Source organism: Trematosphaeria pertusa, assembly GCF_010094035.1.
Source record: "Trematosphaeria pertusa strain CBS 122368 unplaced genomic scaffold BU26scaffold_10, whole genome shotgun sequence".
Lineage (NCBI taxonomy): Eukaryota > Fungi > Ascomycota > Dothideomycetes > Pleosporales > Trematosphaeriaceae > Trematosphaeria > Trematosphaeria pertusa.
The window spans coordinates 1,438,638-1,451,957 of NW_022987221.1; the positions used below are offsets into that span (position 1 = coordinate 1,438,638).

General features: G+C 54.6%; 8 protein-coding genes across 8 annotated transcripts; 3 read left to right on the forward strand and 5 right to left on the reverse strand.

Moving 5' to 3' along the window:
• Window positions 1-241: 241 nt before the first annotated feature.
• On the forward strand, window positions 242-586 carry BU26DRAFT_392911 (uncharacterized protein; the record flags this gene model as incomplete). The annotated part of the gene is made up of 1 exon (XM_033822718.1): window positions 242-586. A coding segment is annotated over one exon (345 nt), but the record flags the coding sequence as incomplete, so codon positions are not given.
• Window positions 587-955: 369 nt separating this feature from the next.
• On the forward strand, window positions 956-2,121 carry BU26DRAFT_430472 (uncharacterized protein; the record flags this gene model as incomplete). The annotated part of the gene is made up of 2 exons (XM_033823883.1): window positions 956-1,102; window positions 1,180-2,121. 2 exons carry the CDS (start codon window positions 956-958, stop codon window positions 2,119-2,121), a joined length of 1,089 nt encoding a protein of 362 aa, XP_033681931.1.
• A 44-nt stretch (window positions 2,122-2,165) lies between these two features.
• On the reverse strand, window positions 2,166-4,355 carry BU26DRAFT_521308 (uncharacterized protein). Its single transcript, XM_033829499.1, has one exon. The coding sequence runs from the start codon at window positions 4,139-4,141 to the stop codon at window positions 2,360-2,362; it is 1,782 nt and encodes a 593-aa protein (XP_033681932.1). The 5' UTR covers window positions 4,142-4,355; the 3' UTR covers window positions 2,166-2,359.
• Window positions 4,356-4,516: 161 nt separating this feature from the next.
• Window positions 4,517-6,261, forward strand: BU26DRAFT_521309 (threonyl-tRNA synthetase; the record flags this gene model as incomplete). The annotated part of the gene is made up of 1 exon (XM_033829500.1): window positions 4,517-6,261. A coding segment is annotated over one exon (1,646 nt), but the record flags the coding sequence as incomplete, so codon positions are not given.
• A 652-nt stretch (window positions 6,262-6,913) lies between these two features.
• BU26DRAFT_430647 (uncharacterized protein) lies at window positions 6,914-7,730 on the reverse strand (the record flags this gene model as incomplete). Its single annotated transcript, XM_033823894.1, has 2 exons — window positions 6,914-7,592; window positions 7,648-7,730. 2 exons carry the CDS (start codon window positions 7,728-7,730, stop codon window positions 6,914-6,916), a joined length of 762 nt encoding a protein of 253 aa, XP_033681934.1.
• Window positions 7,731-9,601: 1,871 nt separating this feature from the next.
• Window positions 9,602-10,762, reverse strand: BU26DRAFT_607079 (uncharacterized protein; the record flags this gene model as incomplete). The annotated part of the gene is made up of 3 exons (XM_033835720.1): window positions 9,602-9,722; window positions 9,784-10,518; window positions 10,569-10,762. 3 exons carry the CDS (start codon window positions 10,760-10,762, stop codon window positions 9,644-9,646), a joined length of 1,008 nt encoding a protein of 335 aa, XP_033681935.1. The 3' UTR covers window positions 9,602-9,643.
• Window positions 10,763-11,336: 574 nt separating this feature from the next.
• Window positions 11,337-12,708, reverse strand: BU26DRAFT_55726 (uncharacterized protein). The gene has a single exon (XM_033832437.1). The coding sequence runs from the start codon at window positions 12,270-12,272 to the stop codon at window positions 11,376-11,378; it is 897 nt and encodes a 298-aa protein (XP_033681936.1). The 5' UTR covers window positions 12,273-12,708; the 3' UTR covers window positions 11,337-11,375.
• BU26DRAFT_532563 (uncharacterized protein) lies at window positions 12,673-13,260 on the reverse strand (the record flags this gene model as incomplete). The annotated part of the gene is made up of 3 exons (XM_033831107.1): window positions 12,673-12,708; window positions 12,756-13,067; window positions 13,120-13,260. The coding sequence occupies 3 exons, from the start codon at window positions 13,258-13,260 to the stop codon at window positions 12,673-12,675; spliced, it is 489 nt and encodes a 162-aa protein (XP_033681937.1).
• Window positions 13,261-13,320: the final 60 nt, after the last annotated feature.

A 13,320-nucleotide genomic window follows, 5' to 3' on the forward strand; every position in this document is an offset into this window, starting at 1 on the left:
TTCACATGAAGTCTTCCCTCTAGCTATCAACTGAACCCTGACACCCTCACCACCTGCGCCGTCGAAGATAACCGCCGCCGACGCCCCACGTCAAATCGTCCCCGGAACATGTCGAAGCCTCGTCATCACAGCCAACAGACACCTCTAAACTCTTAACATCCCTCCAAGACATCCGCGTCTGAAACGGTCCCATCTTACGAGATACCCCGTCACTCGGCCGTAACTACACATCTGCATCAGGATGACGTCCCCAAATAAACCCACGGACCCAAACGACCGCCCGCGCCTCACAGAAGCCCAGAAGAAGGAGAACCACATCCGCTCCGAGCAGAAGCGGCGCGAGGCCATCCGCGAAGGCTTCGACAGGCTCGCGTCAATAGTGCCGGGCATGGAAGGGCAGGGAAGGAGCGAAGCCGTCGTTCTGGAAGCGACCATCAAATACATGAGGGAACAGATTGTGGAAAGGCAGAGGATCATTGCGGAGGCGCAGGCGAGGGGGATTGATACTAGCAGCTGGGAGCTGCCGAAGGACACGATCGATGCTTGCGAAATGCAGGCGAGGAGGCTCGAGCAGGAAGAACAGCAAGCGAGGAAATGATTAAACGCTCGGATTGGATATACACGAGCTTGGGAAAGGTCTCCAGGCGATCGCTCTGGCCGCGCAGGAGCGTCTGGTGGCGTTTAAGGGAGATCTAGCATTTCCGCCGGGCTAGTTAGCGCGGCAGTATACAGCCACTTTCCATCTTCTCAGGGAGTTGAAAACCTAAATTCAAACTGCAATCCTCCCAAAAGCATGTCGCGATTCCACTTTGCCTCTAATTGCGCCTGCTTGCATTGATTCTATTCACTAAAGCACGGACCAATGACGCCTCGATGCCTTATCGATAGTGGCCCCAAAATATTCAACCGCAACACTAGATAGATCTCCAGCCACTCGAAACAGAAAGAACAAAAAATGGCACAGCCCTTCAGCTTCGGCTTCTCAGGCGACGACATAGAAGAAGATCCAAACGAGCTCTCAAACCCCAACGAAAACGCAGGCACGCCATCCAACGATGCCCCTCCACCACTCCCCGCCCGAACACATGACCTAGACGACCTGGTAGGTAAGAAAGCTCAACAAGCCGCGCCCTCGAATCCCAAAACATTTGCAAATGTCCCTAACTAACACACCCACAGCTCTCCACCCTCCCCTCCAAAATCTCCTACTCCCTCTTCACCACCACCTCCCCGCGCGGCTTCACGGCGCGCCTCCCGCGCCGCTCCCTCTTCGACATCCGCCTGCAGCTCATGGCCGAAGACCCTCTCTCCAACCCCCCAAACTCGACCCCGCTCCCCGGCCTCGCCGCCTCCGACGTCAGCACCAACGTCTACGAAGGCGGCTTCAAGACGTGGGAATGTAGCGCCGACCTCGTGCGCTTCCTGCTGGACCGCGGGCCGCGCAAGGACCTCGACGACCTGGTGCGCGTGGACCACGTGATCGAGCTGGGCTGCGGGACGGCGCTGCCGTCGCTGCTGTTGTTCCAGTACGCGGTGCGGAATGCGCTGGCGGTGTATTTTACGCTGACGGATTACAATGCCGATGTGCTGCGGCTTGTTACGGTGCCGAATCTTGTGCTGAGCTGGGTGGCGACGCTGGGGGAGGAGGGGAGTAGGGAGGTTTTTGGGGAGGGGGGGAATCCGTTGGTGGGGGATGCGGAGGGGGAGGGGGAGTTGTATGTCACGCCGAAGGTGGTGGACGGGTTTAAGGCGGCGCTTGAAGCACAGGGTATTGTTCTTACTCTGATTTCTGGATCTTGGACACCGGTATCGCAGCTCTTGTCGCTCGTCCCGACGGATCCCGCGCTCAATACGTTTATTCTTGGTTCGGAGACTATATACTCCCCGGCTAGCTTAGCCGCATTCACGGAGGCGATCGCGGAGCTGATGAAGAGGGTGAAGAGTGGGAAGGCAATAGTGGCGGCCAAGAGGGTGTATTTCGGCGTTGGAGGGAGCGTGGATGGGTTTCGGGAAGAGTGTGCGAAGAGAGGGTGTGTGGCGTATGAGATGGAGTTTGAGGGGTTGGGAGATGGAGGGGTAGGCGGGGTGAGGAGGTGTTTGGTGGAGGTGCAGATGTATTGAAGAGTCATAGTTGAGGGTGGGTGATCAAAGTTAGAAAAAGCGTTGGAGTCGTAATCGTAGTACTATCTATGTAGGGGTATCTATCCATGTGCTCGGGTCAGTCACAAAGGAACCAGAACGCCTAGGGCCAGCTAACCGTCTCATCGTAGGGGAACTATTACCATACCCATCATTTCAGCAACCACAGCCGAGTGACTTCAACAGAGTTCCTGCTCGTCCCTCTGGTAGGGGAGAAATCCTACTTCCTCGCCGGCTTCGCATACACGGTCGGCATATCCTTACCCGGCAATCCCCTGTCACCCATATCCTCACCCAACCCCTTCCTAATCGCATCGCGTTCAACCTGCATCGACTCCCCCCTCTTCTCTCTCAACCTCTCCACACTCTTGCCCACAACATCAATATGATACCTCAGCGGAATCTCATCCCTATACCCCACCACCTCGGGCGCCCCCACACCCTCCCGAAGGTTCTCCAAATCCGCGGAAATCTCCTGCAGCTTGAGCAGTGTCGCACTGACATGCTTAACCGCCTCGTCCTTGTACTGCACGACATCCTTCAGCAGACGCAAGCTCTCGTCGAACGACTTCTTGCCAGAGCGGTTACCACCGAGCATGCTCCAGAGCTGGGCGAGCAGTTCGTCACGGTTTTTGTTCACAATGAAGTTGTCGCGGGCGGCGATGTCGGCGATGACGTCGAGTTGGCCTTCCAAGCTGTTGAGCAGCGCCATCAGGGCTTGCGAGATTTCGATCAGCCGTTGGATGTCCTCTTTGATGTGGGACACGTGTTGCACGTATTGGTCGAAGATTTGCTGTTCTAGGGAAGCTGGGCCGACCACGAAGACGGAAAGCGGGTTGATGTAGGAGAGGGCGCGGGAGAGGGCGCCGCTGCCCGCATGTTTCTCTGCTATATCTTCGAGCACGTTGAGCGACCACTGATTAGTTGAAATGACTTTGTCCATGGTATATCCAATCTTCGAGTTGTAGTTCGCAAGGTTGCCCGACGCTTCACGCGCGGTTTCGATAAAGGTGGAGAACTCGACTTCCAGCTGCGAGCGCGATGGGAGCTGCGAGTACTTGACTAGCGAACGCAGATCACGAATGGCGACTTCGCTCTTCTTCATGGTGGCTGGGAGGGCATATGAGTCTTTTGATGCATCCAGCACCTCTTCGAAGGTGGACTGAACATTGATCACTTCTTCGAAGTCGGGTTGGTGGACGTCTCGCGGCGTGGTAGCGCAGTAGGGGATAACATAGGATGAGCCGGGAATGATGCAGATTGGCGTGAGTGCTGTTTGGAAGGTCTTCAGCAGGAAGCCGGAGGATAGTTGGATGATTGAGATGATCAAGAATGCACCCACGGCCACGCCCAGCAACGGCTTCATGAAGTGATTCATTGCGTATGCGAAGACGTCCAGTATGTATTGCGCCAGTGGCCAGACAACGTGTGTGCGGAACAGCTCGACGTAGTGCCACGGCCCAAGCGGTTCTTGCTCCTCTTGAACGAATTGATGATCGGGTCTGATTCCTGATGTGCGCCGATTCCGAACCTGTGGTGACGGGTTCGTACTTCCCGGTTGACTCTGCACCGATGGTTGTCTCGATTTTCTCACCCGCATTTGGGAGTTGCGCAGTGGTGAGCCGTTGTAGAGTCCGTTAGGAGATGCGCTCATAGAGGGCATTATGAAGCTTGGCTCTAGTGACCCTGATCCAGGCGTAGAACGATGGGACCGCGGATTTCCGGGTGTTTGGGAATGACCCGAGATAATGCGGGTGGGTGGAGTTTTCACTGGCGTGGTTTGCGGCTCTCTTGACGATGCTCTCGTGACTCTGGGCGGAAGAGGCGTTGCTACGTCTTGGTGTTCGTGTGCGTATCTTTTGTCCTCGTCTTCTAGCTCGCTGTCACCCTGGTCTGAAAGCGAGGATGCCGAATGGATCGAGGCGCCACTGTCCGAATAGTAGTCTGCGTCTCCCCAGGAGTCTCCCAGGCTACAGCGCAGTTTACGCGACCGTGCGCTCATGACTGATAGCGGAGAGGTGTGTGAGGAAGGAGCGGATTGTTGGAGAGGTTCAGAGCGAGGAAAGGGAGATTCAAGAACGGATCAAGAAGATTAGAGGGCAGACAAGGAGTTAGTAATAGCGACAGAAACTTTCACAATCATCAGAGGTGTTGTTTGGGAGGGAGGAGGCTGGGAGCAAACTCATTGCCACCTTCCTAGGTGTGACGTGGTGCTGGCCAATCAGCGTGAAAGCGCAAGTTTCGAGTCTAGTAGGCTGTGGACTTCGTGAGTCTCTAACCGTACGTCATCACAATGTGTGGCTAGTGCTGCGCCAAGGCGCTAGTCCAAGTATGCATCTTGAACTTCATCTCGAGCTCTGAAGCTCGCCAAATTCCTCGATGCCGCGTCTACGGCAGCTTTCTTCCGCGCTTCATGTTACCAGACGCATCCGATTGAACCGGCGCTGCCCTCGCGATCATGTACAAGTGTTTGTTAGGAGCTGCTCATGCTCCGCGCCTCAGCCAATCCGACAATCGGTGAACTACTCGTCGCAAGCTTCAGCACAGAACGCGCAGCTCAACCCGACCACATCCGATCCGCCCACTCCTTCAATAGATCATCGAACACTCGCGCAGACACATGACCTCTTCATAACCTCTCCGTATAGCCCAGGGTCGCCGCTCCTCCTTCCGAATGGCGCCTACGTCTTCCAGAAGCTCCAAGCATTCCTCCGCGCGCAATACCCACAATTCGGATTTCAGGAGGTTATAACGCCTACCATATATAAGAAGTCACTATGGGTGACCTCGGGGCATTGGGACAACTATGCAGAGGATATGTTCAGCGTGCAAGGCCGTGGCGCATCAGGACAAATAGAAAATGCGGAGACAGGGCAGGATGAAGAGTTTGGACTGAAGCCTATGAACTGCCCAGGACATTGCTTGCTCTTCAGAGATGAATTAAAGAGCTACAGGGACCTGCCGATAAGATACGCGGATTTCAGCGCGCTGCATCGGAACGAAATATCGGGAGCTCTGACGGGGTTGACGCGAGTGCGGCGCTTCCACCAGGATGATGCGCACATTTTCTGCCGGCCCGATCAGATCTTAACGGAAATTGAACAAACTCTGAAGTTCGTGGGGATGGTGTACAATACGTTCGGGCTTGGGCCATACAAGCTGCTCCTATCCACACGACCGAAGGACCACTACATTGGCACTATCGGGGAATGGGTCCGAGCCGAGGAGCAGCTGACGGCTGCTCTGAATAATAGCGGAAGAGATTGGGCCATTAATGAGGGCGACGGCGCCTTCTATGGCCCCAAGATCGATATCATTCTCAAAGATGCGAATGGGAAAGAGCACCAGACCGCCACTATCCAGCTCGACTTCCAACTGCCGCAGCGTTTTGATCTACAATACCAAGCGTCTCCGGAAGAGCTAGCGTCGCCGCCAGCTCAGCCCCAAAGAGATAGTAATCTGGACAGCGCAAATCGACGACCCGTGATCGTGCACCGCGCCATTTACGGCTCGCTAGAGCGCTTCATGGCTCTGCTCATCGAGCATTACGCCGGCAAATACCCCTTCTGGCTCTCTCCTCGGCCCGCCATCATTCTTGCGCTGAACGGAGAACCTGAGGTGCTAGCGCATGTTTCTCGGATTCAGTCTGTTCTGTCGGGCTTACATTCCCCTTCTACAGCATCTGAGACGTCATCCTCCCGACCAAGACCCCAGCCGCTTTCTACGATTCATCTTCCCATCGACGTCGACACGAGTAACCGCCCCCTAGGCAAGAAGTTTATGGAGGCGCGGAAGAAGAAGTACAATCACATCATTGTCGTCGGCCCTAGTGAGGTAAATATGCGGAGTTTGAAGCTCCAGATCGTAAATCAGCCAAATGAGCCTGCAGCACTGGCGAGTCTGGGTAATTTGTTGGGTCGGGAAATAAGCGAAGCTGATAGGGAGAGGGGCTATATATCTGTTGGTATGGAGGTGGAAACGGCGAGAAGATATTTCGAAGACCTGGTGAATACCTTCTTGTAGGATTTGTACATTACCGTGTATAGTATGTATGTTGAGGACGATGGGGGATGCATTGAACGATGCATGCCCTGACTCACATCTTCGTCCATAGTGACAGAGCAGCTTTGATGTTCAGCCCGTGTTAAGATAGCTAGCGTGCACGGACCGTGTGTGGGTTGATCTTTCCATCCGAACTCACTTCGCCTCTTCACTCTGCTCACGCACTTCCTGCGCACCATAATTCCGTCGTAACGCCGAACCCAGCAACACCGCGATGATATAGGCTTCTCGTCTTCCTATGCAGCAGCACATCGCCCTCCTATGAAATGTCCAGCGAAAAGAGATGGAAGTTGGGTAGCCTATCTAACTTCCAACCTATACCGTATGCGAAGGGCTGGGAGCGCGGAAAAAACTTGGATTGAAGAATCTGTCTGGTATCAAAGCGCCAGTTCATTGAGTACTTGGATGGAGATCGGGATAATTAGATATCTCTGGGTATGAGGTTTTGCAGTTCAAGACTTCATTGGGCCGGGATCTATCTAGGTTTTCCCTCGGAGACGCGTCCCCAGGTCTGCATTGAAGAATCCGAGCCACGAACATATGAGCCATGTTAGCTGGAGAGTCCGCACTCAGGACAAGTTGAATACTTTTGCTCGCCCTTGAGAAGAGTCAGGATGAACGATGGTTCGCACACGAAGAAGACCATCCTGGACTGGAATAGAATCCCCACGATTTGTCTCTTGACTCCGCCTCTTTCTGGACACTCCTCTCCTTATTTGCGGCTCTCCAGCCGAAGCTTCCCTCCCGGACCGGAATGATCGTGCCACTTGCACCGATCCTGCCCCGCCCAATCCTTCTGTCCGAGTGGGGAGACTCCACCCTGAGCCCGGTTCGCGTAAATCGGAAGGATGTCGCGAAGGAAATCGACAGTCAGCAAGTCCTTGGATACTGCAAGGATGCCACCAACCGATATTGTTCGGGTTGTCATGTCGACTATATATTTCCGAAGTTGTGACCCCTCTACAGTGTTCTCGTAGACGAGTTTGATGCAGCCCGATAGCCAAACCCATTTCGCGCAGCATCGTTCATGGAGCATGTCGATTGCCACATTCTTGAGGGCCGGGATTCCGCGCAGTTCACCGAAGAACCAGACGTTGCAGATGGTATGAAGGGACAAATACGCATCTGTCGCTTTCGCGCCATCTGTAGGCGGCACCACGTCCTTCAGTTTACCGGTAAAGATCCAGCAGAAGAATGCTTCGAAGGCTTGGATGTTGTCCTCAATATGCAATTCCTTGACACCCTCCTTGACGAAACCTCCCTCAGGGTCCAGCGCAGCAGCGAAGTATGCGGAGTGCCACCTCAGCAATTGACGGGGCATACGGAAGACTTTGACATTGTCGGCTTCGTTTACGCTGACGGTGACAAGGTCCTCGAGGTCGTAGCAGGTGCTGTTGCTAAGTCAGCCCCAAGATCTATCTGACGGTGATTCTAACAGGCACACACCTAGGTGGGGCTACGGACGGGCCACTGCACTGCGACAAAGGCGGGAACTGAAAGGCTGTCGACCCGGTGACCGGCGACTCCATCTTGCGTGGTCCGATCTTCTTTTCCGCCGTGGTTGACATTGGGTGATGGTGGAGTAGAGAAACTTTTGGATGGCCGAACCGGATCTATCGAGATCCCGGCCTCAAGTGAGGCCGGAAGCAGCCAGCTTAGGTCAGGTGATAATGGAATGATGAAGACGGTGAAGGCGGTTGCGCGAAGCAAGACAAACAGACAAATGAACTTAAAATTATAAAGAGTGGGGCTCCAAAAACACGGAGACTTCTACAAGATTCGCGACGATCTGTCATTCATGGACACATGCTCAAGGACAGAGAATGGGCAAAAAAGCCCCCGATGATGCCATAATACTGTAGAAGCTAACAACTCCACCACACTGTCTATATAGGAGACGGATTCCCACGCCTTCTAATTTCCCCGCAGCTACCATGGCCGCAAAAATGTTATACTTCTCAGAAAGCCATCAGCACTAGGAGAGCGGACCAAAGAGAGTAGCACACCGCTTTCTGGAGGTCCGGGTGAAGTGGGTAAACACATGTGCTCACATTCACCTTTGATCTGCTAAGTCACGGAGGGGGCTCACACTGAAACGCCTCAACTTGCGGCTTTCCGTAAACACTACCTTCGCTCTCTTGCGCTCATGAAACCTCACCATCACTCCGTCTTGTTCGCTCTTATATGCTCTCCCGTAAGAGACCCTGGGCCACTGCTGGATGTTATTACCATTAAGAGGGCTACCACGTTCAAATCCCGCTCACTCTTGTCACAAATATTCCGCTATCTGCTCCAATGGCTTTCAAATTACATGTTCGGACTACTGCCGGCCTTCGATCGCAAGGATAGGACCAGAGCGCTCACATGATCGGGACAGTAGACTGAGACCAGGACGGCTGAGAAGACCATAGTGTGACTCGGACAGAAGAAAATGCTTAGAACGAGGGTTATGAATGGCGGCGATTGGAGAGAAGGATGTTGTGCGCAGGCGTAGGCTTTGGAGGGATAGGTGAGGATGAAAGAGAGCGCAAGCATCTGCAAGAGTTGGGACGAGTCCCAGCGTCGCAAGTCGCGCCTTCCTCCCAACCGCAACAACAGGCCACTGCCTATTTCTCTCAGCGCGCTGCCATTGCGCTAGTCTTGCGCAATTTCCCAGCAGGCAGTGGCGCGCCTTCACCTCACGCGCCCCACGTCACGCCCTCACCCACACACCGCCCAATTTACGTATATATATTTTTTAAAAACGACCTTCTCTCAACCAAAACACAACGCCCGCCAGCTTGGAGCTGCTAAGATATCCTGGGTTGTTAGCGTGGAAGTCTGACTGCCATCGCTTCTCTCGGTCAAGCAATATCTTATACCATACAACCTGGTGACCTTGTGGGTTCGAGCACGACACAGAGCAAATACGTAAGACATAATGTATTAGCACAATCTGGGGTACGTGAAGTTCAAACCCAAGTTTGAGCGACATCAGAAAACCTGATTAAATTCGGGGTCTTCTGGATGGTTCGCCATCTCTTTTTGCAATTTTTTTTTGGCCTTTTTTATTTGGAGGCTTGAGGATGAGTGGTTGTCTATCTTTCTCTTGTGATTGTGTTTATCGCCGTTTATGTGAGATTGCGCTTACCGCCGTCTAACTAACTACTGCGTCTCTACTCGAATTCCTTCGCCTTGCTTTTTGATGTTCTAGATAGACTTGTAGGTAAGAGTGGCTGGCGATAGAACTTCAGTGCCAAAGCCGCATTTCACGGATAGGGTCATAGATGGAGAGAGCAAATCGGCAGCTTCGCAAGCTACCGCTATTGATTAAGCTGAGTATCAACCAGAAGTTTGCCAGCAAATCCTCCGCTGCGCTCATACCCACCACTATTCAAGCTCTTCTCGGAAACAAGACAATATAAATGTGACGCGGGTTAACCGTCCTCATCCGCATGCGGACCTACGTAGTGGAAAGCGCAAATATAGAAAACTGGTGAAACGGCGGAGCCCACTCTAGCCGCCGGTCGTCAGCTGCATCACTATTCAAAGTTAGCACCACCGGGCAGTACCCACCGCAGTCCCAGCAACTCTAGAACTTACGCAGACTTGCTGCAGTCGAAGCAATGCCACATGCAAGCATCGATTTTATACCCAGCCTCATCGTTGCGCCCCACGAACCGCGCCGCCGAACTTGTCACTAGGAACGCCTCCCCGACTGCCTCCGCGACGGCGGGGTCGTCAATATCGGTAAAATACTCCGCGCGTGCGCTCGGAGGGACGCACATTGCGATGACGTTCCAGAGCATCATCATCAGAGGGGAGCGCGCGGGCAGGAGCGTTTGCACCTCGATGACCAGGTCCATGGGGAGCTCGTAGTCGGTGGCGAGCTTCTGCAGGATGACGCTGAGCGTCGCGTCGCGTATCTGCTGCGCTCCGCGCTTGTCGGCGAAGACGAAGAGATCGAAGAGCTGGTCGAAGGCCAGCGGGACGGTCTGCTGGGTAGAATTTCGATCGTGCGGTTCGCTGCCGCGGAGGTCCGTGGACTGGCAGAGTCGTAGCGGGGACGGCTTTTTCTGCGTCCAGATTCTGTACACCCGGCCGTGGTCGTGCTTCTGCATGTCGGGGTAGAATTTGCCGGTGTTCATGTACTCTAGTGCGAGCTGGAAGACGTCTGGGGCGACGCCGTCGAGGGTGAAGGTCTCCTTCTGCTCGTCGAAGAAATCCCGACCGCGCAGCGCGTCGGCGAGGCCGGAGAAGTGGTGGCTGAGGAGCCCCTTGCGGACTTTGAACTCGTCGTCGCCGACGGCAACGGTGATGATCTCGCCCTGTAGACCGCTGGGATGTCAGCTGCGCTGCGCAGTGGCCGGATGCGCGGGGGAACTTACAGTGGAAGGTCGAGCACACGGTTGAGATAGCAGGGCACTCGTTCTTCAGTGATCGGTTCCAATTGGCGGGGAGGGTACGGGAAAGGAGGGAGAAGCGTCGGTTGGGCTTGTTGTTGGTTCGACTGCGATGCTGCGCTAGCGAGCGGCTCCAGAGGCGTATCAGGCTTGAAGGCCTGCTCCTGCTGTGAGGCCATGGTGCCGGTGAGGATGGACTGGAGCGTTGGCTAGGAATGTTTGGTAACGATAGTACGTGTCTGTCCGAAGAGTGTGTATAGCGTAGCGATGGACGTTAACGAATACCGGAGACGAGAAATGTGCATGCGGCACTCTTTTTAAGGCAGTCCATGAGGACGTTAGTGATGCCCGGAAGGGGCGAAGAGTGCGCACGCAGTTGTCGCCCTCCGTCTGTCAGTAGCGACGTGCTGGCGTCGAAATGTGAAGGTAGCATCGTCCCCGCTGTTGCAAACAAATCGCAGGAAGTTGCAACGAGGTACTTTTTGTAACGAGATGCAGTCCACAAAGAGCAGATGATTTTCCGCATTAAAAGGGTGTAGACGGGAACCTTAAAAATGAGGCAGATATTGAAAGGTGATACGCAGCAAGGCATGACGTCGATAGGAGAAAAGAGCTTGGTTCGGGGTTATTCTTTCCTGTCTAGATTGCGACACGGACGTTCTCGACGCTCAAACGCACCTACCGTAACCGCCCAGTCTTTCGGCCGTACATAGCACAGTGTCGAGCTTACCCCTTCGCGGCTCCAGAATGCCCTCCACCTGCACCTGATCGACATCCGTGCCAAGGAACATTCTAGTATCCTCCACTTCCTCCCTGAAGAGCCGTATCCTCATCCCCTCTCTTCCTGGGCAGAGCATGCTTATGCGCCCAACAAATACACGACTTCGTCTCCTTCCGTTGTTCCGGCCCCGCCATCCACGACTTCGATTCATACAGCATAGCCAGAAATCGCTGAGGCATCTCCTCGCAATACTCTGTAACTTCCGACGCGTCCGCAAAAACGGCAATCATTGCGCGCAGCATGTGGACCAGCTCATCCGGTTCGGGCTCGTCAGTTGTGTTCTCAACGAGATACGGGATGAGGTCGACGGGGACCTTGCCCTCGATGCAGATCTTTTCGAATGTGAGGGAGACGACGACGTCCTGGATTTCCGGGGCGATCCGCGAGACGGCGAAGATGTAGAGGCGGAAGAGCTCGTCGAAGTGCAGCGGGATGGCGTGGGGCCCGTATGCTCTCACCGGGTGGACTTCCAAGTCCTGCGACAGGCATAGTTTGAGGGGCTTATTGGTATCGCAGTATTTGAAGACGACGGTGCTCGAGGTTGGTTTCTGCATGGTCTCGAAGAGCCGTCCGGTGTACATGTAGCGATAGAACAGCTCAAAGATCTTGGGGTCGTCATGTTGGAAGGTCGCAGTGCCGGTTTGGGCCTCAGTGAAGGAAGGATTCGAGAATGTGCGCGCGAACACTTCTGAGGCGAAGCCCAGCAGGCCTTTGTGGCATTGAAATGTTTTGGAGTCTTCGCCTTGGCCCACCACTATGGAGACGATGTCGTCGAATGCGGACACCGGAGGTCGCCAGATAAAGGTTGGGCAGAGAGAGGCTCGGGGCCCAGGCGTGACGCGTTCGATGGCATCTCTCGCAGATGGGTTAGACACTACCGGAGGAAGGATGTGAGGGGGTCGCGCCATGGTCGGAGCACGCTGGCGGACAAGGGCTACGCGAGCGGGGTGGTTATTAGCTGGTTTCCGTGTGGTAGCGATAATTGCGGCAGCGCAGTGTAGATATAGATCCTCCAAGAGCCCACTTTCACAAGGGAGGGCAGCGCATTGCTCGATGGAAGAGTCGTTTCACCGTACTTGAATCCCATAACGTCATTTCCATCGAAGGTGCCAAGCCTATTCCCGATATTCACCATACGCAGCTCATTGCTCGTTTCCTGCGATTCTGTCCGTGCTGGTGTGAAGACCCCGTGATGTTAGCTCCAGCAACACTTGAAACCCGGAACGATTGAAGTCATCCACGTAATTGCATGTAAACATATGGAAAGTTGCATTCCGCCCCTATGTACAGATGGTCTGCAATAATAGCCTACTTCCACGAGGGCTCTTCGCCATGTTTCCTTGCCTAATTCAGTTAGCAGCTGGCGCAAAGGCACGATAAATACCACTTACTCTCACAGCGCGCGGACCTCCGAGCTCTGCCTCTAGTCCGTCATCATATGTCTTGGGCACGCTGACCCTGTCCGGATAGTATAGCTTCACGACCCCGCACAAGCCCAGCACGGAGGCGATGAAGGTGCCCATCAGAACGAATCCCCATCGCGGCGTGAAATGGTCGTAGGTGTGGAGAGAGATGGCGCCGAGGATGTCGTTGTCTTCGTGGCAGGGCTCGCCGTAGTTGCGGCGGTCCTGCTTGTCCCACCAGTCGGCGTATGGGTCGCGCGTTAGACGGTTCTCGGCCGGGGGGTTGATGTAGCCGCCGTTCTGTGGCCATTAGCTTTTGAAGCTATATATGCATGCTATATAGGGAGCAGACCATGTTGGGGTCAGCGAGCTCGGCACGCTCAGCTTCGGTGAGAGCTGTCCGGACCTGGGTGAACTGCGGTCGGGGTCGTGCAACGGCGGGCGCAAGGGCGCGGGCGAGCGGGCGGGCCGCTACAATGCGCCGGGAGAGCATGCTGGATGGTAGTTAGAAGCTGACTACCGGTAATTGAAGGGTGGTAGCATACGCTGCGGC

Excerpts from the sequence above, each read along its gene's own strand:
- BU26DRAFT_521308 (XM_033829499.1), bottom strand. The coding sequence starts at position 4,141 with ATGAGCGCACGGTCGCGTAAACTGCGCTGTAGCCTGGGAGACTCCTGG.
- BU26DRAFT_55726 (XM_033832437.1), bottom strand. The coding sequence starts at position 12,272 with ATGGCGCGACCCCCTCACATCCTTCCTCCGGTAGTGTCTAACCCATCT.